At 36.6% G+C, this 24,784-nt stretch overlaps 2 protein-coding genes across 2 annotated transcripts; both read left to right on the top strand.

The window, feature by feature from the left end:
* Positions 1 to 3,399: 3,399 nt before the first annotated feature.
* On the top strand, positions 3,400 to 11,179 carry LOC113040512 (uncharacterized). Its single transcript, XM_026198836.1, has 7 exons — positions 3,400 to 4,512; positions 4,643 to 4,757; positions 4,904 to 5,037; positions 5,129 to 5,233; positions 5,365 to 5,472; positions 7,178 to 7,401; positions 11,051 to 11,179. Exons 1-7 carry the CDS (start codon positions 4,461 to 4,463, stop codon positions 11,177 to 11,179), a joined length of 867 nt encoding a protein of 288 aa, XP_026054621.1. The 5' UTR covers positions 3,400 to 4,460.
* Positions 11,180 to 12,473: 1,294 nt separating this feature from the next.
* On the top strand, positions 12,474 to 24,194 carry LOC113039832 (patched domain-containing protein 3-like). The gene is made up of 5 exons (XM_026197937.1): positions 12,474 to 12,645; positions 17,877 to 18,766; positions 19,083 to 19,210; positions 19,303 to 19,448; positions 20,558 to 24,194. The coding sequence occupies exons 2-5, from the start codon at positions 18,074 to 18,076 to the stop codon at positions 22,192 to 22,194; spliced, it is 2,604 nt and encodes an 867-aa protein (XP_026053722.1). The 5' UTR covers positions 12,474 to 12,645; positions 17,877 to 18,073; the 3' UTR covers positions 22,195 to 24,194.
* The last annotated feature ends 590 nt before the right edge of the window (positions 24,195 to 24,784 follow it).

Genomic DNA, 24,784 nt, shown 5'->3' with positions numbered 1-24,784 from the left:
AATAAATAAAGATTAATGAGAAACGGTTTGATTTTCATTTTTTCGTTTTGTTTAAGAAACGGAAAACGAATATTTAGCTGGATTTTTCGTATTTTTGTTTGTGGGTAAAAAATGAGATTATGCTTTAATATCTGTTTGAATGTGTGGGCGGCACTGAAACGCCCCTTTCACCCCTTCTGTACTGCATCAACAAGGGGCAACCACGAGCTCAGTTAATTTTCACCGGGAGAGAAGTGGCAGACAGCAGAGTTTATTAATCCTGCGAATTCTTTGCTAGTGGTGCTTGCAAGCTTATATACATTTTTTTTTTTTTTTTTTTTTACCAAACAGAAATTAATTGATTCAATGATATTTGAATTTTACTGTATGATTTACAATGACATGAAATATGCAGATTTTTAGCCTACTAATTTTATTCTATGCCTATTTAAGAAAAACCTCACAGCCTAACATGTTTTCATTTGCTATACAAACAACAGCAACTGAAGCTTTATCTTGTAGAGTGTAGTCTGCTGCACTTCTCTGATCGCCGAATCCGGATCCACAGCTTCCATCCCGATAACAAGAGGAAAGAGCTTCAGCTCCGTCAGTTTGGGTCGTAAGACACACTGAATAACATGAAAACCTTACAAAACTCAACAGGACGTGCTTTCTGGTCTACATTAACTTCTTTCTGAAACGTCAGAAATGAACCAGGCTCATGCATCAGACGAACCATGTCTAGCTGGACATCATGTCTACTTTTAAAATAATCAATTTAAATAGAAAAATAATAATAATAATTTTATATTTAGGCCTATGTAATTTAAATGAAACCAAGGAGAGGTGCAGTGTTTCCCGTCTGAACTCATTATCTGTAATGATGTCACACCATCACTATATTCATACGTCATCTACTGTACATAATTCTAAGTAGCCTATAGCCTATAATTAAAACATTTAAAGTAGACTAATTATGGGGAAAACTTAACTTATTTTAATATAAATTTTATTATAAATGTGGGGTTGGGTTTTTGAATGGCCTAGAATAAAATAAGTAGGCAAAAAATTTGTAGTAGGCCTGTATTTTATTCCATGTCTTTGTAGATCACAGGCTAAAGTAAAATTCAAATGGTGTTTTATGAATAAAGTTGTCAAGTCTGCTTTGTCAATAACATGTAGCAGAAGGAAAAAATATAATAGTATTTTTCTATTTTTTTATTAATTTATTATTATTATTATTATTATTATTATTATTTTATCTTGCAAGCACCACTAGCAAAGAATTCGCAGGATTAATAAACTCTGCTGTCTGCCGCTTCTCTCCTGGTGAAAATGAACTGAGCTTGCGGTTGCCGCTTGTCGGTGCGGTACAGAAGGGATGAAAGGGGCGTTTCAGCGCCGCCCACACATTCAAACAAATATTAAAGCATAATCTCATTTTTTACCCACAAACAAAAATCAAACCGTTTCTCATTTATCTTTATTAATTTTTAAATAGAAAATCAAATGACCAAAATATACACAGACCGAAATCCTATTTGAGGAAATATGTTAATTTATCATTAATCTGAAATGTGTGCCATTAAGGACCGCAACAACACAACCAATATTTGCATATTACAATTAATTTTCAAAGAAACTTGTAATACAAAAAAAAAAAAAAAAAGGTTTTCATGGTTACTTTCATTGTGTAAAGTTTCATTTTGATAGGAGTAAAGGGAAAAAAATAGCCCAATTGGGGTGTATTGTTGCCTGGCCTTATTGGCACACATTTCGGATTGATGATAAATTAACATATTTCCTCAACTAGGATTTCTTAGGACTTTTAGTATGTTGTTCTGGGCACCTCATAGAAATGATCTATGCTGAAAAAAAAAACAATTACAATTAGTCTGTCGTAAAATGCTACTTTGCCTGGAATAAAAATAAATTAAGTAATTGTGATTATATTTTTTTTTTATTCATGGCCAAAGTATCATTACTGAAATCAAATATGCATTCATTAAAGAAAAGGAAGAGAAAATATATGATAGAAAGTTCCAGGGACATTAGCCTACATAATTTAGAAATACATCTGAATATATATGCTTTACACTGAACAAAGACCATAGCCACTATTTTTCTCATGTAGCCTACTTCAATTACAATTTCAACCTTACAATTACTTTTTTTTTACTTTCATTTTCTTGTAAACCAAAGTGAGTCTCCTGAGTCAGCCGTAGATAGATAGATAGATAGATATAGACCAATAGAGGAATAGAGAAATAAATGTTATACTTGTTACCAAATCTTTATTTTTGATAAACCAGACAACTTTTCCAGTCACATAATAAATCAAATTAAGACAACAACTTACAACATACTTTCCATTTCTTTTTCCAGATGCTGAAAACATGATGCAAACTGTTGAGACGAAGGTATAATACTCAGATTTTCATTCCATTCCAAACTCCATACTTTTTTTTTATTATTATTATTATTATTCAATTTACAGTTGAGATAGTTACCTAAATGTAAAAAATGAATAGACGCAAGACACCTGTTTCCAGTTCAGCGTTGAGGAGAAGAGGTTTACATTAACATATGGTATTTCCCATATTGCACTTTCGCCTCTCTTGGCAATATTAACGGTCTACCCATGTGACTTGCCAAAAGATGCACGAACTCTTCTTAACACAAGAAGAGATTATTCTGTTAGGGAGCTCTGCGGTGGTCTATACCACTACATTGGCATTATTGCGGCGTTAAAACATACCCTTTCCCAGTGGAAAGACAAGCTTGTCGATGGATGTTGTTTACATCTTCAAATGTCAGTGGATGGCCTGCCACTTTTTAAAAGTTCAGGTCTTCAGTTGTGGCCCATTTTAGGTAGATTGGTTGGAGTACCCATGAAAGAACCTGTAGTCATCGGGATGTACTCAGGTATAAAGAAACCTGAGTCATCAAAAATGTATCTGACAGATTTGGAAAATGAACTCTCACAATTACAGGAGGGGTTTACATTTGAGGGGAAAAGGCTCACTTTAAAAGTTCATTCGATGATCTGTGACGCACCGGCAAAATCCTTTGTGAAAGTCACAAAGGCTTTTAACGGTTACTATGGTTGTGACAAGTGTATTCAGAGTGGGGTGTACCTCAATCACCGCATGACATACCCCCTCATGAATAGCCAAACATGGTATGATGAGGCATTTGCCAGGCAGGAAGATGAGGAACACCACCATGGTCCTCATGCATTCACAAATGTACATTTTGGTTTGGTGTCCCAAGTCCCACTGGACTACATGCACCTGGTGTGCTTGGGGGTGGTAAGACGCCTTATCTTTCTGTGGATGAAAGGTCCTCTGACTGTCCGTTTACCAGAGAGAGACGTGGACAGAATATCCAGAAATCTTCTAAGCTTAAGACCCTACATTCCTTCGGAATTTGCTAGAAGGCCAAGAGCACTGAACGAAGTGGATAGGTGGAAGGCGACGGAGTTCCGTCAGTTTCTCTTATACACAGGGCCGGTGGTGTTGCATGAGGTGTTAAGCCCTGATCTATATGCAAACTTCCTGCTGCTGTCGACAGCCATGGCAATGCTGGGCTCCCCTTTCTTTGCCAGAAAGTACAACGAATATGCCAACAGCCTCCTTCATGCTTTTGTGGAACATTTTGCCTGCCTGTATGGAAATGATCAGCTAGTGTACAATGTTCATGGGTTGACCCATCTTGCACAGGATGCAAAACATTTTGGCAATCTGGATGTTATATCATCCTTTCCATACGAAAATTATTTGCAAAAACTCAAGGGTTTTGTACGCAAACCCTCAAATCCCCTGGCCCAAATTATCAGACGCCTGTCCGAGGGATTAAATGGTGGTGTTACAAGTGACCAGCGCATCAAATTGTGCAAAGAACATGCCCGAGGCCCTATACCAGTACCAAACTTGATCTGTCACCAGTATGACGAACTGATATCAGAGAGGTTCACCATGACCACAACATGTCGAAACAACACATTTCTTATGGGCAAAAATGTGTGTCGAATAATTAATGTAATTGACTGTCACGGTGATATCGTAATTGCCTACAGACAGTACGGGATGGTTGAAACATTTTTTACCTATCCTTTTAATTCGGACATTTTAAACATTGTGATACCAGCTGACATAAGCCATGAGATAAAATTCTCCAAACTGTCATCTTTCACACAAAAATGCATGGCTGTCCCTTTCAATGAGGCAATGGTGGTTATACCATTGTTTCATATGAAGGACTAGACTTTATTTTTGAAAATCATAGTTCAGTTCAGTTATGTATTTTTTTAATCATCTTATATTTTACACAATTATTTTTAAAAGACATTTTGTGGAGTAATTTTCCTCGACGAGGACGTTACAGAAGTTGTGCCGAGGTCATGGGTTAAAGGTGATGAATGTTTTTGGCCAACATTCATTTCCGAGGAAAAAACCCAAAAGGCCATAAAGAGGCATGAAATGCCAGGCCTTGGCTGGAAAATCTTCAAAATAAGAACACTCTTTGAAAAAGGTAAATAAACAAGCAAACAGTTTCTATAATTCTATGTATTTCCATGTTATGACAACAGTTATGCCTAGCTTCCTTTGTCCTTAATTATCTCCATATATGTCTTTCTTTATTTTTTATTTTTTTATAATAGTAGATGACTTCAGTAAGGCAAGGCAAAAGCTGAAGGACTACAACAGAAATGGAACGGCAGTCCTCCAGTCAGAGGATGAGGGCCCCATGGCAAAAAGGAGAAGAAAAGCGACACAGTATGTACATTATAGATAATTGTTGTATTACTGCAAAAGCTATGGGTAGGGATGGGTTTAGGGTACAAAAAAAAGCCTTTGTTCATGCCTGCCCATTGAATGATGCTATTGCCTTGTCATTACAATTTGACCTCTGTCTTCACTAGTTACCCAGGATTTGAAAACGGCAGTACTGACTCTGAAACTGAGCAGACTCCAAAAAGAAGACCAGAGTCTCGGCCTCAGCCTCAACCTCTCCCTATTAGCGCTACCCTTCCTAGTCTCCCTCCAGCCCCCCTCTGTAAGTTTTGATTGCCAACTGCAACAATGTACAGTCCAGTGATTTGTACCACTGCAATATGTTGATTCACGGTTATCCCTTTATCCAAAAGCGGACATTGCAGTGGACATGGGTCAAGAGTCTCTGGACAACACAAGACAGGGAACCTATACAGACATAAGCTGGAATGTGAGGAGGGAGTCAGACCCCTTCAATGGTAGGAATCATGCTCTGTAGCAAAATTACAATACAAATGAAAGTACAAAGGTGGTGTTCTGTCCTGTTCATTTCTCTCCTTGTCTGACAGTCTGCTTCTCTTGTTATCATTTTCCCTCAATGGTCATCTAGTAATCAATAGCTCAGCGCACCAGTCAACACCACCACCACCTCAACACTTGAGTCCAGTGTTTGACATTAATATTGGCTTCCCCTATTCACATGGTGACAAGTACATGTGTACAATAAATATCCTGTATATATACTTTTTTCTTGTTTTCTGATTTGAATACACATATATTATATATATATATATATATATATATTAGTGGTGGGCCGTTATCGGCGTTAACGTGCTGCGTGAGACTCTTATTGCGGGATAAAAAAAATATATTGCCGTTAATCTATTCTCAAAGTTGGGTTGGGAGCTGGGTCTATACTACGCAAGCTATGATGACTTCCTGTTTATTACATACTCCTTCTGCAACGGATTCCAGCATTAGTGCGTTCCAGGAGCAGTGTGTCTGCAGCAGTGTAGCGATCGTTTACGTACCGAGTCTATTTTTGCTGTGCTGCACGCGCTTAGTTAAAGTGACAGCGCACTGTTTGTGATGAAAATGAACATGGATTGGCACGGAAATGCAGTAATTTCATAATAAATGTTATAAATTAAAGCCTACTGTGTTTCACAGTCAACACGTGGCTTTTTTGCTAGGTTTAAAACAAGAAAAAGAGCTTAGATAAACAAGGCAACTTAATACCTATGCACTTTTATGGAAGCAGAAAAACAAAGTTAATTAAGACCCGTGGGATTATTTGTAATAAAGCTTTAAATGTAAAAGGGACGAGAGTCGATTGTTTCTGTCAGTGGTGTGTTTTAATTTTAAATATTTGCAATATCCTAACAAGATAATTGGGCTAAATATTATGTTTAAATGTGTTGCCGCTTGTTTCAGTAACTTATTATACAAATCTAGAAGTCAAATCCATGAATAATACACTGTTTATATTTATTTAGTTTAAACTAATGTCTATGAAAGATTGTTACTGTTCTGTGATAGAGTCACAAAGATGAAAAGGATTTTTTTTTTTTTTTTTTACATGATTTGAAATCTAAATAATGAATAAATGTTGTGTTTGTTGACCAAAGAGTCGTGGATCAGTAGTGGAGTTCAAGCGCGTCCTCTGTGAAAGCACAAAAAAAGCGCGTCCTCTGTGAAGCTTCTGCACCACATACGAAACGCATACAGACTGCAGATGGATTATGTGTTAAACAGGCGAAAGGTTGTTTGCGACTTGTGCATTGCAGAATTAGTTTACTGTAGGAGAACTACTATGTTTGAGTGCAACCGATGCAAGCCCGTCAGCACAGCTCTATCATTACTAACAAGTACATATTGAACATAATTTGAATGCCTTCGGCAGAATTCAAATGAGCCATTCTAATCTAGATTAATGTAGATTAATTCCAAGATTACAGGGAGATTAATCTAGATTAATATATATATATATATATATATATATATATATATATATATATATACATACATACAGTACAGGCCAAAATTTGGACACACCTTATCATTCAATGTGTTTCATTTATTTTCATGACTCAATGAATGCATCAAAAGCTATTAATGAACACATGTGGAATTATGTACCCAGAAAGTGTGAAATAACTGAAAACATGTTTTATATTCTAGTTTCTTCAAAGTAGCCAGTGAGAATCTACAATGTAAATAGTCATGAAAATAAAGGAAACGCATTGAATGAGAAGGTGTGTCCAAACTTTTGGCCTGTACTGTATATATATATACAGTATAGTGTGCAGCTGTGGGTTGATTTTATTGACCATCATTGTGTGTATTATTTCCTTAATGTTTAAATAACCTGAGTCTTTTCTTCAGATTAACACTTTTTTTTTTCAACTTTCACAATGTTTCAGCGGCTCAGCTACATGGCCTATTGCTTTTGGAAAACCTAAAGCAGCAGGTTGCCCAACTCACCACCACTGTGAACCTGCTCATGGCCAAGGTTAATAACGGCCTCCAACCAGCAGCCTTTGAGTGGTCCGGGGAATTTCAATTCCCCCTGGAATCAGATGCAGAGCTGGACCGCTTTGAGGCCTGGCTGGCGGACCCTGCCAACAATAGGCAGAAACATGCCCTTGTAAGCATATTCCCTCAATATGTTCTCATTGTACTCAAGACACTTGTTTCATCTTACACTAAATCTAATTAATCTAAAGAAATGTTTATTGCTACAGTAGACTAAGCTCTTTATGATGATATAACTGTAATATAATTCATCTAAAGTAATATTTTTTTGCTAGACTAAGCTCTTTAAGATGATTTAACTTGAATGTTATGGATAAAAGCATCATCCAATTGCCCACGTCTTAATTGTAAAAAAAAAAAAAAAACAACTGTCAAAAAAGTGGCTTACCTGTTTAAAAACTTGTGCAACGGTGATCCAACCACTATCTTCATGCCCCTAGGTGAATACCCTGTCTGCTGTTGGGGGTGTGGATTTGAAGAGGGTGACATGGAACATTCTGTCATACCTGTTTTTTTCTGCCCCCTTTCCCGAAAAATTAATTGGAAGGGTGTGAACAAGAAGAGGGCCTTCCACAGGATGGCATCACGGACCCTCCTCAGCCGTAAGTAGGCTATTGCTTCAAATGCCCTTAGTGAATTAGTATTTATTCACTCAAAAGTCTTACAGATTACTCCTGAAAAAGAGTTTAGCAGTCAAAACTGATTGTTATACTAATAGGTATATAGTATATACAGTGCAGGCCAAAAGTTTGGACACATCTCATTCAATGCATTTTCTTTATTTTCATGACTGTTTACCTTACTGATACTGAATGCATCAAAGCTATTAATGAACACATGTGGAATTATGTACACAAAAAGTTTGAAATAACTGAAAACATGTCTTATATTCTAGTTTCTTCAAAGTAGCCAGTGAGAATCTACAATGTAAATAGTCATGAAAATACAGAAAACGCATTGAATGAGAAGGTGTGTCCAAACTTTTGGCCTGTACTGTATATTAGTGTTGTCACGGTACCAAAATTTCAGTATTCGGTTCCAATACCAGTGAAAATCCACGGTTCTCGGTGCCAATTTCGGTACCAAAGCAAAACACAAAAATATGCTAATTGGAAACAAAAATTACTTTTTAGCACTAAAAATAAAACCAATGCTATTCTTTATACTTATTTACAATTGTGTTTAACGTTTTTCTACGACTTATATAATTATGAAAAACAGTAAAAAAGTTTCCCCAAAATTTAATTTTGTCTTTTAATTTATGAAATTTAAACATATTTTATTTTTGGTAAATAAAGGGGATTTGCTATTAAAATTAAAACATGGAAGAAATATTGTGATTTATTTATTTTAAAAATAAAGTTTTATAAATTTTTTCAACAGTAGTAGCAGTATCACATACATTTTACTAAATAATAGTAATATTTCTAGCACAATGCCTTTATGTTAAAATGTACTTTTAGGTCTAATGAATGCATATTTGTCATTTTATCTGAACTTAAGACTGGTGGTGATGCTTAAGATATTTTTGGTCATTGAGGGTTTCTGTAAAAAATATAGTAATAGATCATATGAATTATTATACTAACAATATACAATGCACTATAAATTGATGAGCTGCTGGGGTTCATGAATATTAATCACGTTGTCTGCGTTCGGTCAAACTGATTTGCTGAAATCAAAACAGGGACGGTACTATGAAATTGCCATTTGCGCATTAGCTCCGCCCACTACCGGAGAAACCGGTATGTCTTCTGTTTTTTCGAAAATGAATATGAATAATTCTAAATGAACTCCATTATTTAGACAGGAGAAGACAACAAAGAATAGTTTGCATATAGCGTGTCGATTCAGCGTGGTAAGACTCTCGCTCTTTCTCTCTCTTTGCATGTGTGAGAAACAGCGCTATCAGTAAAGCGACGGGGAGTCGTGCGCACTGATCTATAATATAGATAATATAATAATATAGTTATATATATATATATATATATATATATATATATATATATATATATATATATATATATATATAGATCAGTGGTCGTGCGCCTTCACAAAGAATTTACACAGCATCAAATACAGGTTCGCTGTGTGTCCATTGAGATGAACTGAAAAGTTCTGGGCCCGGTTTCCCGATAACTCTCACTCTTAGCGTGCTAAGAAGACCTCGAAAGATATATCTTACCAAAGTTGTTTATGTTCCTAAGTGTGTTCCCCGAAGTGTCCCTTAGGAAGCTTCTTAGCACACTGCCTCTTACGTCCGACGTCACAAGAGCGCTGTCCAAAGTGAGGGTGCTGAATTATTTGGCATTGATTGCTCAGGAATCGATTTTCCACTTCACGCGAAGGTGCAATACAGCGTTAAGAAAGACAACACGTTCTATGCAAATGAAATATTCCTCAAATTATTATAGAAACATTTATTTTAACATAGTTTAAGTTGTAAGTAAATATAGACTATAAATTAAATGATCAAATGGTCAGTAATATGTTCACACGATATGTTAGACGAACCGGGTATCCCTCGCTAATCATCCACCCTCCTTATCCCGTTGTGCCACTCGTGCCGCTTCTTGACATGGGTTTAACGACTTATAAAAATTATATAATACACTTTTATATTAATGGTGAGGTACTTTACAATCAGAATTGTAATTGATGATGGGGAAGCAACGTAAAAAAAGGGCACCAAGCCTCTCTCCCACGACCTCGATGAATCTCTCTGTAGCAAAAAAAAAAAAAAAAGAAAAAAAAAAAATTAGCGCTGGGCTTCAGGGTTTAAAGCAAAATTCCGCCGCGTTATCCTGGCAAGCGCAGGTATGAGAAGGTCCAGCAGCTCCATAATGAGTTGTCTTGGGAGGCGAAGTTTTATTTTAATATAGCCACGTCAGGCAAAATGTCAGAAGGGCTTAAGTTTTGCCGAATAAAAAAATTGACATGGACTGAATGGCTCCGTGTCCGTCTCCGTCTTTGATTCAATACAATGACACGTTGGATCGCTACCATAGTTGGTCGCTTACTGGACACCACCATGATTACCCATTTATAGATCTTAGCCATTTAGAGACAATTTGTTTGCCAGATTTTAATTATCAAAAAAAATGATTGCAAATTCGCTTTAATTACATTACGAAAAAGCCTAGGCTAAGTACCACCATATTAGTTCTGATACCACATAAAGTCAACTTCATAAATAGGCCTGTATCCATTGCGAACATAATTTATTATAAGTCTTAAAAAATAACAAAATCATTGTTGAGCCACAACATTGTCAACATACCATAGTTTGACTTGTACTTCGCTGCGCTGGTTTCTAAAGACTGCTGAGTCTTGAGCTCAAACAACGCTAAGAGAGAGCTTACGAATGGTCCAGACCAACCTTACGAAAGTGTTGGTTTTACATTTTTTTTGTACTGACTTGGTACCGAAGTACCGGGTCTTTTGACAACACTAATCTTTTTATTATTCTTATTTTTTTTTATTACTATTAGGCCTAATTGGGGCTACGTCTTAACCTCAATGGTTAGATATAGTTGTCTTATTCAGTTTTACATGACCAGTTTTTTTTTTTATTATTAGGCTATTATATTATTACAGCTCCATCAATAATGCACAAACCGTAGGCCGAATTAGAAGGATGGGCCTATCTTCATTTTGAGCAAATGCAATATACGTCTGCCTGTTTTGTCGTCATGTAGGACTAGCACTGACCCAAATGTGTCTCATTCAACCTAATCAGTAATGCTGTTTTCCAGGTGCAGTGCCAACAGCAACAGAAGCTGAAGTATGGAGGAATGCCATTAGGTGGTTTGCCCTTTCGGCGGACAGGAGTGGAGGGCGCCAGGAGAGACTTGCTCGTCAGCAGCAGGAGCAGCAACAGCAACAGCTGACACCTAGTGATTTTGTTTAAGTGCATGGTTTTTTTTTTTTCATGTTGTGTTTTTTATTCCATTAATTCTGTGTTTGTTGTTGACTGTGTTTTGTGTTAATAGTTGATTTTGTTCATGACTTGTTGTTCATTTTTTTATAATTAAATCTATGAATTAACGTCTGTGTTTGTTAACTTTGTTCACGTTGTTTTAGTATGCGTTTTAATCATTAAAACGATTTATTTCAGCTATAGCCTATAGGCCTGGGCATTGCTCCAACTGAAACTAGCCTTTATCAAATCAAGTCAAGCTTTTTATTTATAGCCAAGGCCTTGTAGTGAAAATGTTTTTCTGGTCTGTGAAAAATGTAGGCCTATGCCTAGGTGACTATGATACCCTAACTGACAAAAATGCCGAAAATAAGGCAAAAGGTCAATCCAGTGGTGATTTAAGCGGATTCGTAACACATCCGGCACAGCTCCGGTAGGCGGAATCGTTTCACGCACCCTTTACGCATCTGTATCGGGATGATCAGGCGGTGCTGGATCGGCGCTGGCACATATCCGCAACAACCCCTAAAAACAGACCAGAAACGGCTTCGGCCCGATGTGCGTTTGGACTCAGTAACGAGTCCGTGAGGCGGATGCGTGCCAGACCCGGCTCTATCGTTTTGCGGTTGCGGCCCTGTTCCGTTACTGCGTCCAGTGGCTATCTGGGGAGCCAGATAACGAACAATAGACTGACTCGTTCATAAATTATAAATAATAATAATCTTAAATAATTAAATAATTTAATTTAAATAATTTAAAAGTTTGTTAACCTTTTTCAACCATTTAGCATTAAACATTTTAAACGATGTTTTGTTAAAACAACTGACCTTATTTCAACATTGAAGGTCATGTGCCGGCTGGGTGCTCATAACACCATTTAGTTTATGATAGCCTATAAACTGAAATATAAAGTTAAAACTTAATAAGAATTAATTTAAACTTGTGATTTCTTATAAAGTCTCAGTTTTCACACCTAACTAGCAATATCGATAGCTATAAATAGTCTTACATGAATCTGTCATAATGTTAAAAATGACCAAAATACATCCAGGAACAACTGTTGAGTCTTACATTGTGAAAGATAATACCCCGAGATCTGTGTTTATTATTGTGTGACGGTTTAGATGCCGAAGTTGCCGACGAGTCATGCGTCTAGGTATATTTGTCTATGCAAAAAATGCCAGCGCGGAATTTTTTTTATTTTTTTTTTTTTTGTCCCACGAGCCCTTGTCACGTTTCTAAGAGAGGAGTTACTCTCGATGGAATTTCACTTTCAGCTCAGCTGTGGTGGCGCTAGTGCACCGTGAGCTGGGTTTCAAACCGCAGGCTACGAGAGAAGAAGACGAAGAAAACGAAACGAAAAAGTTTGAGCTCATCTTTAGATGACACGCCTTTTTCATAGACCCGAGAACAGAACCGTTAACATCGTAATTATTGGTAAGTCCGTGTCCTCTCGGCACTACATCATATATTTTACTGAAAGCCGTTTCCTCGGCGCGACAGGCGCAATTCATGAACAGTCACATAACGGATTTATCATACACATGTTTGTAAAATAATAATTTTTGAAGATTTTTTCTACATTCGCAAAAGGGGTGTAACGTTTTTTCCGCTTTCTTAAAACTTGATTTGCGATTACGATAAAACGTTTTCTCTCCTAAAATAAATGCTCGTCAAAACGCTATAAGTGGATCTGTAAGTCATAAACCATCTACAAAAACAAAAGTCGCTCCAGCTGTTTTTAAGTGACCCTGTTTCTGGAATGGAAACGTGGGGTGTAACTAGTGTCAAAACCGGTGGCCCAGCGAAAATGTATCCTGGGGTCAAACCACATCAGGGGCATTTAAATGTTTACATATAGAGGAAATGAAACGTGTGCTGCTGTTGTTGTCTGCTAATGTGTTAATACTGTTTTATTTCGTAATGAGATGTTGTATAGTAGCGATCGTTGTTTTGAACAGCATTTTGTCTGATAAATCTGGGCTTATCTTTATTATCACTACTGTATTTTCTAGAGCTGACAATAGATAAATTGAATCACAACCTTTTTGTGTGATTATACACACACTTATCATGAAAATAAAAATGTACCATTTATTTTTTTAACATGTTCATTTTGTCATTACTTGCATATCCAGCCAAACCAAAAAAACTGAAGGGTGAATCTCACTAAACTGTATTTTCTACACGTTTATTTCAAGGTAAATTTTAGATGTCTTAAAAAAAAAGAAAGTAAAGACACTTGGAGACTCCAAAGAATGATTTCCCAGCCCTATCAGGAATGTTGAATCCCTGACAATTTTCAAGCCACAGCTGAAAACGCATCTCTTTTGAAACCACTTGACTTCACTGTAGAAAAACAGACACAAAAACCCTTTCTCTTTATTTATTCCTTCTTTTTCTAGCTTGCACTTATTTGAACAATGTCTAACACTATTACAAGCACTTCCTGTATCTTTCTGCCTCTTTAAGAAGAATCGCTTTATATATCCCCCAAGTGATAAAAGCGTATGCAAAATGATTAAATGTAAATGTAAAGAACCAAAATATGTAAATTCATAAATGTAATTCATAAAAAAAAAATCTGAAAAACTTTTCAGGCTTCATGTGCATATAATAAAGTCAAGTTGCTACACCGAACAGGACCACATGGAGACGCCATGAAAAACCTCAGCCAGACTTTGGAGGAAAGGGTGGGCGTTAACCCTCTGTAGGGCCTTAATGAATAACAAAACTTGTTTACTTTTACTTTGTACCTGGGTGGTTGACTTATAAGCCTGATTTTTTTTTTTTTTTTTTTTTTTTACTTCAAATATTGGTCTTAAAAATATAAAGTTGTGTTGTACTGACTCTTGAATTTCCAAAATATTCACCAATTTGTTGCATTCGTGCCTAAAATTGTCATGTGGGGTGACACAAGAGTTATTCTAGGCTTACTTCACCATAAATGTTTATCATTAATATCTTAAGATTTGACCTCTTTTTTTTTTTTTTTTTTTTTTGTGCACATCCATTAGATGTATTATTTTTCTAAATCTCTCATTGGCTTTTCCAGATATTTTAGATCGAAGTCTGACAAAATCTGTTATAAATCTAACACAGTGCTTGACTCTTGCTAGATTTATCAATAAAAAAGTATTTTTGTCAAAATTCAGATGATAGTCACACACTATATGATGACCTGCACCACACCTTAATTTGTCAATGTGAAAAAGTGCATTTTTACTTCATTAACCATTCAGTGAATTCTATTCAATTCTCATATAATGCAATTGTTCTGTTAGTGCGGTTCGTTTGAGTAAGTGTGAACGCTGCCATCCAAACCCTGATGCACACCAAACAAGCAGACCGAGACCCGGATCTTTTTAGTGATCTTGCTCTGCTTGTTTGGTGTGCATCAGGGTTTGGGTGGCAGTGTACGGTATCAAAAATGCCAGTGTGACTGCTAAGCGGACCAGGACTAAATGTATAATTTTCCTTTTTGGTCTAATATGACACAGCTGACTGAAAGGCTCATTATGCGTGTCTTTGTCTTCTCAGGTGTAAATCACAATGATAGTTGACACCTACTCGCATATGACTTTTACCAAGAAAAAGTGTCTTAGAAAATTTAAATCAATATATTGTTTTCTGTTAGTGAGTAAACCAGATGATTTTCACATAATTTAGAAAGAAAATTCTAGGCTACAAGCTCCAGTTCTCAAAAATCCGGGAACCATTGTTCTTTATGTGTTTTATGGCCTTATTCAAGTGATTTAAAAAAAAAAATTAGTTTTTCACTAACCATGTATAAGTTTTTTTTCCAAAATACAATCATGTACATACATGCTGCTCAAATATTATTATAGCCCAGTTTGTGCTGATTACAGTGAGATTAGACTTTAGCCATTTAGATGTGTATAATAAACTGAAAAACGCACAAATATCAGGGCATGACAAAACTTCTCCAGGCCCCAAAAATAACCTTAGACTCCAGAGGGTTAAAGCAGTTACCAGGGCTGTGTATTGCCAAGAATCTGGCGATATGATACATATCACTAAATATTGTAGAAACATAATTTTCTGTAAAGTTGCTTTGTAACGATTTATTTTGTAAAAAGCGCTATACAAATAAACTTGAATTGAATTGAATTGAACAAAATAGATGTTACAATTGGATATGTTCGCGATACTGTAAGCAAGGCGATATATTGGGATATTTCTTATTTTAGGAATTATACATATTGTAAGGAAAGCTATCATTAAGAATACGCTTTGTTATTTATACAACATAATGTTAATATTAAGACTTATAAGCTATTTTTAAAAAGCCAGAATCCACATTAACATATCTGCGGGGCTTTGAATGCAAACTCTTTTTGGATTTCCATCTTTTGTGGACGCGTTCTTCACAAAAGAATGTGCAGCTTTTTAAAATATGGTCTTCTCATTATAATAGTACGTATATACCAGTCCCAGTCATAGTTATTAATATTCTGCATTCAGAGCTGGGTAGATTACTTATGAATTGTAATCAGTTACTGATTACAGATTACATGAAAACAGTTGTATTCAGTAATTTAATCTCTCAGATTACACATTTTTGGTAACGTAATCTGATTACTTTTGGATTACATTTACATTACATTTTGGCTAACCCTTATTTGATATCACATATATTCAGTTAGCCTAATCTTGTACTTTAAAAAAAATGTATTTAAATATATAAAATATTCAGCAAAAAAGCCACAATAGCTTATTTGTCAAGTGCAATATATGGACAGTTAATACCTAGAAAATGCTAAAACTAATGTACCTTGCTGTTAGAGTTTGCTAGTAACACTGAAATTTTTTTAAAGCATATTTACTTAAGTACATTTTGAAAACCAATATTGAAAAACATGAAATTCACAGCAATATCACTACTAGGTAAAATATTTAATCTAAAAAAAAGAAAAAACTAAAAGTGAATAAGACTGTATCAATGAAAAAAACATCAAACAATATAGCTACACTGCGAACGTGAATTTTGAAAAAGACTAAACTCACTCAGCGATGACATTTCAATCCATCTCAAACCATTTTAAGCGCAAAGTAACAACGAGGAAAAGACAAACAATAACAACATTACAAAAATGTTCCATTGACAGCAAATTAGTCCATGGAAGGCAGAGTTTACAATGAATAGTGACATTTTGCCATGTCTTTAAAAAAATAATAATAATAATGTCTGAACATCCAGTGATTAAAGACTGCGTTCACCTTATAGACAGTAAAAGAGGTTCCCCTCCATATTCTTCTGAGTATGATTCTGACACCCCTCCCCCTCTACGCCGGTAAAACTCGAAGAATCACGGACGTATATAAGGGGTAGGTTTATTAGGAAAAAATATAAACGTAAAAAATAAAAGAAACTTAGGAGAATCAATGATTTGTGAACGACTTATTACCATTGTATAAATAATATGTAATCATGTAATCCATAAAAAGGTAACTGTAGTCTGATTAAGAGTATTTTAAAGAGTAGTTTACTCTAATTACAAGTACTTGAGTTTTGGAATCTGATTACGTAATCCAGATTACATGTAATCCGTTACTACCCAACTCTGTCTGCATTGTAGTTTGACCTGCTCGCGCTGTGCGCTGAAGAGATATCGGTTGCACTTTATTTTACAGTACGTGTACTAACATGTACTTATCGTGTACTTACAGTGTATTTATCCAAGAAAGTTCTGGTAATACAAGGTAACTACATGGGGTAGGGTTAGGTTTAGGGGTAGGTTCAGGGTTAGTACCTGGTTATTACATAGTTATTGTAATTACTATAATAAGTACATAGTATGTAAATGAGGAACAGGACTGTAAAATAAAGTGCTACCGAGATATCACTGTAGTACTACAATAAAGCGTTTGACTCAAAACCAAATGCATCTTATATCAGGTAAATAATATATCCACGATGTATATATACACTGGCTGAAATGTTTTGAAATCACTTGTACCTTACCTGTTCGGAAAAATCCAGTCTCTGTCTGTGTCAGTTTGAGTCTTGGTAAAGTTTTATATCCGCCAAGATGCTCCTCTGTCGGTCACGGATTATGGAAAGTGAAGCATAAATCTATTGGGGTGGATTTATTCACGCACTTTAAAATATTAATTTGAAGCTTCTTTCTTTTCAGATTCTTACAGCTTTATCATAATAGGCTGTATATTAACTTATTGTGAGAAAACCGGTAGTTCTATGTGAAATCAGACATTTGAGCTCCCCCATATAGTTAAATAGCATAATCAATAACACCCTGCGAATATTCGACTGTTAGATTGGTAGTCGAATCAGGCTCCTCTAATCAAAGCATTGATTCGTCAACTATTTGGGGTCACCCTTAAAACACACCATGTTGCAATCATTTACTAAGTTTGTATTTGCCCAATATGATGTTGTTTGTTAATCTATGTAGTATGTAACATACTAGTTTCTCAAGACACATGCTAGATTGCGTTAAATGTTGATCTGTTAGCTATATTAAAATTATTTTGACATGCTGCGCTATCATAGTTGTGGAATTGTCAGCAAATTTCAGGCAATTGGTTTTTTGTTTATGTAAAGAAATGTTTAATAACTGTAGCAATTTCACTAAAGTATTGTAATATTCTTTATATCTAATTTTTACAATTTCTATCTGTTTCAGACCACATACACACCAACAGACTTATACCTTGTGCAGCCCAATTGCTCACATTTTTTTGATGCAACTCTCCGAGCCCTTACTCACTTACCGTAGTCACCAGTTTTCATAGACTATCTGAACAATCCAGAGGTTCTTCTCTACTAAGGGTGTTGCTGGGGCTTTGAAGAAGGACAAGACCGCTGAAGTGAAAATAGACGATGGCAAAGTGCAAAACGGATTGCATCGAAAGGCCTCTGGCGCTGGCCTTTGCAAAACTTGGTTGTTTTGTTGGTAGATATCCAAGTGTGTTTATTTTAGTAGCTATATGTGTAGCTGCTGTCCTTGGAGCTGGTTTCATGTTTCTTAAGGAGATGAAGGCAAATGATATTGAAGACCAGTTCACGCCTGTCAATGGACCTGCCAAGATGGAGAGGGCGATTGTGGTGGAAAATTTCCCCCAGTCTGAAGAGTTTTCTCAGCTACGGCTCGTGTCTGAAGGCACTTATGCCTCTTTGATCATCACAGACTTGCATGGAAAAAATATATTTACTGAAGCAGCTTTTAAAGACATTATTGAGTTGGACAGACAAGTGAAAAGTTTAGATATAGGGCACACTTTTGAGAACCTCTGTGCCAAAACCAAGGGAAGGTGCATATCAAATGCAATTTTTGACATTTTAAATTACAAGGCTACTAAAGTAGTTTCTACAGTTATAACATATCCTATGAATAATGGCATATTTTTGGGAGCAAGTATTGGTGGTGTAGAGCTAAAGCCAAATAGCTCAGAGATAACCAGTGCAAAAGCGGTCAGGCTTTTTTATTTTCTAGATGAGCAGAAGACAAATGAAACCTCTGTCTGGCTTAATGGCTTTCTAAAACTCCTCTCAAACAACACAGAACAGAAAATGGTAAGTAGAATAAATTATTGTGAATAATGAGTTATATCTACACATAGATTTGGATAAAAGTGTCGGCTAAATGTAATGTAAATATACACCTAATGACCATTGTTTGTGTAAAAACACCTCATTACTTTAATTATCTCCCACAAGTCGAGCACCAAAATAATTAGGACAGCAATTCAAATTTGCTGAGTTAATCAACTGAATACACGCGTGTGTGTGTGTGTCTATATATATATATATATATATATATATATATATATTATTTTTTGCTTTTCATGTCTGTTGTAATTTTTTAAGAATTAGTTCTTTTTTTCCACAGGTCCATGTGTCTTACTTTACATCAGTATCAAGACAAAATGAGTTGGAGACCAATTCCAAATCTGTCATCCCCCTCTTCTCTTTTACATATTTCCTGGCCATTACAATTTCGGTTATGTCTTGTTTGAGGTATAAAGAATTAAAAATAATCACATAAGCACTATTAATTCTACCACTTATGTAATTATGTTATGTAATTGATCCCTTGTGTCCATTAACAGGTTAGATTGTGTCAGGACGAAGGTGTGGGTGGCAACATTCGGTGTCATCTCCGCTGGTTTGGCGGTATTGGCCAGCTTTGGACTGCTGCTTTTCTGTGGGATGCCGTTTGCCATGACCGTGGCTTCAGCCCCCTTTCTGATTCTTGGTAAGGCCTGGGACACACTAGATGATTTTCAAATCTTAACTCTTTTAAATCACAATCATAGACCACAGACATGAAGACAGTTTCATCCAGTTTTTAGCCTTATAATCCTCTGAATGTGCACACTAGACAATTCAACCAGACCACGAGACCACACACTTGTTGATTGTTTCACATAGGGCTGCACGATATTTGGAAAAATTTACATTGCGATATTTTATTTTTCGGCGATATATATTGCGATATGAAATAAAAAAATATTCTTACAAACAAAAATGGGGTGAGCAAACTTACATTCTCATTTGATTTAAACATCGACACCATCGTGTCAATTGATTAATATGCATGAGGGAGAGAGAGCAAGACAGGCTCATGTTGTTTGAAGACATTGAGCGTGCAGCCGGGGCTTTGCCTTGCAGCCTTGCGCGCTCTCTCTCTCAGGCCGGTGACAGGTGCAATATAAATAGGCGTCAGGTCTATTTCTAGCATGCATGTGTTTTCCGCGCCAACGCGCGTCTCATGCAGGCAGTCTGCAAGCTCTAACCTGTTAACGTGGGAGCCGAATTAAAAACGGACACGCCACGCAGCTGAGACTCTTGCGCCACCCATCTAGTGTGTCGCTGGTCGCGCGCTCGCGCTCTCTCTCTTTCTCTCTCTCTCTCTCTCGCGCGCGCGCGCTCTTTGGGCCATACAGTTAATGAATAACGGACCAACTACGACAGCCTACATCGCACATCCAGCGATGTGACTATCGTGGATTTGTACATCGCGATATCGATGCTTAAACAACACATCGTGCAGCCCTAGTTTCACAGTGATATGAGATCTCACAGAGACTCAAGTTTGATATTTACAGTTTGAGTTTGGGGATGCTCCGTCTCGATTGGGAACAAATAAAAAAAATCGTAATGACCCAACACAATAGAGGATTTTTTTTAACAAAAATTGGTTTGTGACAAGCCTTGAATCGGGACACTCCCCCCGATTGTTCAAGTGTAAATCGGCCTTAAAATCTTCAATTGTGTGGCTAGCCTATGTGTCATTCTTTTCTTTCACCTAAAAGGCATCCCACAGCTGATGTTTCTAGGCTCACAGTCTTTGCTTTCCTACAGGTGTTGGTGTTGATGATATGTTCATTATGATCTCCAGCTGGCAGAAGACTGAAGTTGATAAAGACGTTGAGGTTCGCTTAGCAGAAACGTATAAGGAGGCCGCTGTGTCCATCACAATCACCACACTGACTGATGTGCTGGCTTTCTACATCGGTCTCCTCACTCCGTTCCGCTCGGTTCAGTCTTTCTGTATGTACACCAGCACAGCTCTTCTGTTCTGCTACATCTTCAACGTCACCTTCTTTGGCGCGTGTCTTGCACTGAATGGAAAACGAGAGAAAGGCAACAGGCACTGGCTGACCTGCATGAAAGTCCCAGAAGCCACCGGTGATGATAATGTTTGTTGTGCTGGTGGGGCGTATGATAAAGTCACACATAAGGAATTTGAAATGCCAGTGGATTCATTCTTTAAAAAGTATTATGGACCTTTTCTGACAAGAGTGTGGGTTAAGATGCTCGTGTGTCTGATCTATGCTGGCTATTTGGCAGTCAGTATCTATGGATGCTTCCATATACAGGAAGGTCTAGATCTGAAACATTTAGCGGCAGACGGTTCATATGTTGGTGATTACTATGACAATGATGATGAATTCTTCTTTAATTTTGGTCCTAATGTCATGTTAGTTATAAAGGATGAGCATTTTCAGTACTGGAACCCAACTGCTCGTAAAAGTCTTGACTTGTGTTTGGAAAATTTTCAAAATCTGACAATGGCAGATTCAGATATTCCACCTATTTCTTGGCTGAGTGCATACATGCAGTTTGGACTGCATGCTGGTTTCAATTTAGACAATGAAGTGGAATTCAAAAGCCATTTAACTGCATTTCTTAATCGGTCTGGTTTTAGACAAGATCTTAATTTCACTAACAATCAAATTCATGCATCACGTGTGTTCATTCAAACGGTGAACATCAGCACAGCGATCGATGAGAAGAACATGCTGAATGCGTTTAGAGAAACTGCAGTCGAATGTGGGAATTTGCAGCCACCAGTTGTTCTGATTGTCTACCACCCTGCGTTCATCTATTTCGACCAATATGCCGTCATCATCAGTAATACAATCCAAAATATAGTAGTTGCTACATGTGCGATGTTAGTTATTTCACTCCTGCTGATCCCAAACCCTCTTTGCTCTCTTTGGGTGACCTTTTCTATCGCATCTGTCATCGTGGGTGTGGCCGGTTTCATGGCATTATGGGATGTTAGTTTAGACTCTGTGTCTATGATTAACCTTGTTATCTGTATCGGGTTTTCTGTGGACTTCTCTGCTCACATATCTTATGCTTTTGTGTCAAGTGAAAAATCCTCCGCAAATGAGAAAGTTACGGATGCCGTTAATAAATTAGGCTATCCGATCATTCAGGGTGCCATGTCCACTATCGCAGGTGTGGTGGTGCTCGCAGCTGCCAAGAGCTACATCTTTAGGACATTCTTTAAAATCATGTTCTTAGTCATTCTGTTTGGGGCCGTCCATGGCATCGTATTCATACCCGTGTTCCTCACCTTCCTCGGCACTTGTTGTAAAAGTGATGAAAGAAAACAAAATCTAAAAGAATACACTGAGGTGACTGTCTGTACTAACTCTAAGCTGGAGAGTCAGGATCAATGTCCTGATTCTGAATATGAACTAAAGTAACATTTCTGAAATTTTTGTCTGTAAAATGTATTTATCAGTTATTGTATTAATCAGTTTCTGTATATACTCTTGTTCAATTTAATTGCAACATAAATGTAACTAAACTGTTACAGGTACTGAGAAAAAAAAACGTGTAATTAAATTACAGTTACTTAGGAAAATTATTACAAAAGTATTTTATATCCAAAGTTTGGTCATGAAACTGATGGCACAGTCCAATAGGTCAAACTCAATCTGACATAATGACGTCATTATCACACGGTGCCACCGATTGGTTCTTTTTTTGTAAAGGCAGCCAATGAGCTCGCTGCTCAAAATTCAAATACTTTGCTATAGCAGTTGCAGCATTCTTCAGAAAGCATCTGAAATCAACATATAAGATAATTGAATGCTCTGTTAATCTATATCGCTGTGCATATCGTATAGTCTGCCTAATTAATTTCAAAATGAGCAACCACAACAAGTTTAAACAACGTGTCATGTGTACACTGGAGTGAAATGTTAAGCATATTATCAGTAGCTTTTACAAAAGTGTTTCTGTTCTCTCTAAGGACACAGAATAGGTTTAAAGGGCACCTATTACGCAAAAAACACTTTTACATGGTGTTTGGACATAAATATGTGTTGGTAGTGTGTGAACACAACCACACTACAATGATTAAAATCCACCCACTCCTTATTTTTAAAGGGGTCATTGCATGTCCATTTTCCACAAATTGATACGATTCTTTAGGGTCGTGATGAAAAGTAAAATTTTCCAATGGTAGTATAAAACAATGCCCTTTTACCTTGTCAAAACCAGCTATATCTACAGAGACCCATTTAAATGCTAACGAGCTCTGCTAACCCCAACCCTCTCTTCCCTGTGGTGAGAAATGCTCTGAAACTTCAGCCACATTGATTGCAGAACTTGTTAACTAGCACATTATTAGGAAATGCATTTTAAATAACATATATGCAATTGTCCTGTATTTTCCTTTTCTGAAGTTGGCAATCCTACATGTTATGATAAATGATCTGTGGAGTATTATGAGCTGAAACTTCACTTACACATTCTGGGGACACCCAAGACCATCTTGTACAAAGGGTAATAATAGGTGCCCTTTAAATGTAATAACCATTCATGTTTGTATGCCTTTCAACCGGGTTTCACCATATTTGGTGGCGTAATCTCAATGTTCACATTCATTTATTTCTAAGGTTAATGTTTTCATCAGCTGTGATAAGTGTGCGGTTGATTCAGCTGCACGTAGCGCAAGAAGAATGCTCTCTTATCACTCCTAATAGCTTACTTTACAAATAGAGCATAATGTTATATCAGTGATCATTATCAAATAACTGTTCATTAACATTACACAGTGTGCGTTTAATTGAAGTTAAGCCGGTCGGAGTGGTAGCTCAGGGACACATACAACAATCTCAAAAAGAAAAAGAAAACTGACTAAAGTCTGATTTTTGTGGTGGCTGTGCTTTAAAATTAAATTATTACAATCTTAACTTAAGTGATGAAGGATTTTGAATGTCTGGCAGTAATCAGTGTTGAGTACTGCTATACGGTATATAACAACAACAATTTGCATTGTGAGTATTACAAAAAAATGGACACTATAATGTAATTAGGAAAGTAATCAAATGTAATCAGTAACATTAAAAAAGTTATTGGAATAATTACACCACTTTTTTTAAATAGGGTAACTCGTAATCTTTTACCTGTTTCATTTCCAAAGTAACCCTCCCAATACTGTCTGTAATCCAGTTACATTCAAGTACATTGATTAGTTAAAGAGTAATCCATCTATTCTGTGCCTTAATGCAATATAATACAATATATACTTTTCTGTTTTTCTTTTAACAGTGTTACATTTTTTATGAAATTCCTGTGTACTATCATGCAGCCTATATTTGCACTATTTATGCTTTTTGCACCAGAAGCTCCTGTTGCTAAGTCAAATTCCTTGTGTGTCTAAAAACTTGGCAATAAAGCTCTATCTGACATCTGACTTCTGTCTTAAATTAAACCCTAAACAGGCTTAGGACTTAAGATCCTATCTGAAACACTAAACAGATTATATATGGTCACAGGACAATAGCCAAACTGCTAGCTGTGCAGGTCAGGGGTGTCCAAAATTGGTCCTGGATGGCCAACTTTACTCCAACTTGTCTCAACACACCTGCCTGGGAGTCTCTAGTTTGCCTTGTAAGACCTTGATTGGTATAGGTGTGTTTCTGTGGGGGTTTGGAGGTAAAGTCTCTATCACTAGTCCTCCAGGAGAAGACCATTCACAAAGTTGTACATAAAATAATGTACATACTCAGGCATTAAGGGTCTATGTCAATAAGATCTTGTATCATTTTGCTGTGGACAAGGAAGTGCAATTGAGGCGAGGATCTATATGGAAGCAGATTATTAAGAATTTAAAGCAAAATATAACAAACACAACCATAACCAAGCAACACATATTAACTCTGAACATTAGAAAACAATATGCCCCTACACCATTTAAACAGGTAATAACATTACATTGTCTGCTTAACCCCCAGGGCATCCAAGATGTAGTTGACTTTCAGTAGAACACAAATTATGATTTTT

The sequence above is a fragment of the Carassius auratus genome, chromosome 22, assembly GCF_003368295.1.
Source record: "Carassius auratus strain Wakin chromosome 22, ASM336829v1, whole genome shotgun sequence".
In the NCBI taxonomy this organism is placed as follows: domain Eukaryota; kingdom Metazoa; phylum Chordata; class Actinopteri; order Cypriniformes; family Cyprinidae; genus Carassius; species Carassius auratus.
This window is presented reverse-complemented; position numbering and strand designations above follow the sequence as displayed.

Bases quoted from the DNA above. Each gene is read 5' to 3' on its own strand.
- LOC113039832 (XM_026197937.1), top strand. From the start codon at position 18,074: ATGGCAAAGTGCAAAACGGATTGCATCGAAAGGCCTCTGGCGCTGGCC. The intron at 19,211-19,302 runs GTATAAAGAATT...GTCCATTAACAG, and splicing joins TCGGTTATGTCTTGTTTGAG to GTTAGATTGTGTCAGGACGA. The intron at 19,449-20,557 runs GTAAGGCCTGGG...GCTTTCCTACAG, and splicing joins AGCCCCCTTTCTGATTCTTG to GTGTTGGTGTTGATGATATG.
- LOC113040512 (XM_026198836.1), top strand. From the start codon at position 4,461: ATGCCAGGCCTTGGCTGGAAAATCTTCAAAATAAGAACACTCTTTGAA. The intron at 4,513-4,642 runs GTAAATAAACAA...TTTTTATAATAG, and splicing joins AAGAACACTCTTTGAAAAAG to TAGATGACTTCAGTAAGGCA. The intron at 5,234-5,364 runs GTAGGAATCATG...ATGGTCATCTAG, and splicing joins GGAGTCAGACCCCTTCAATG to TAATCAATAGCTCAGCGCAC.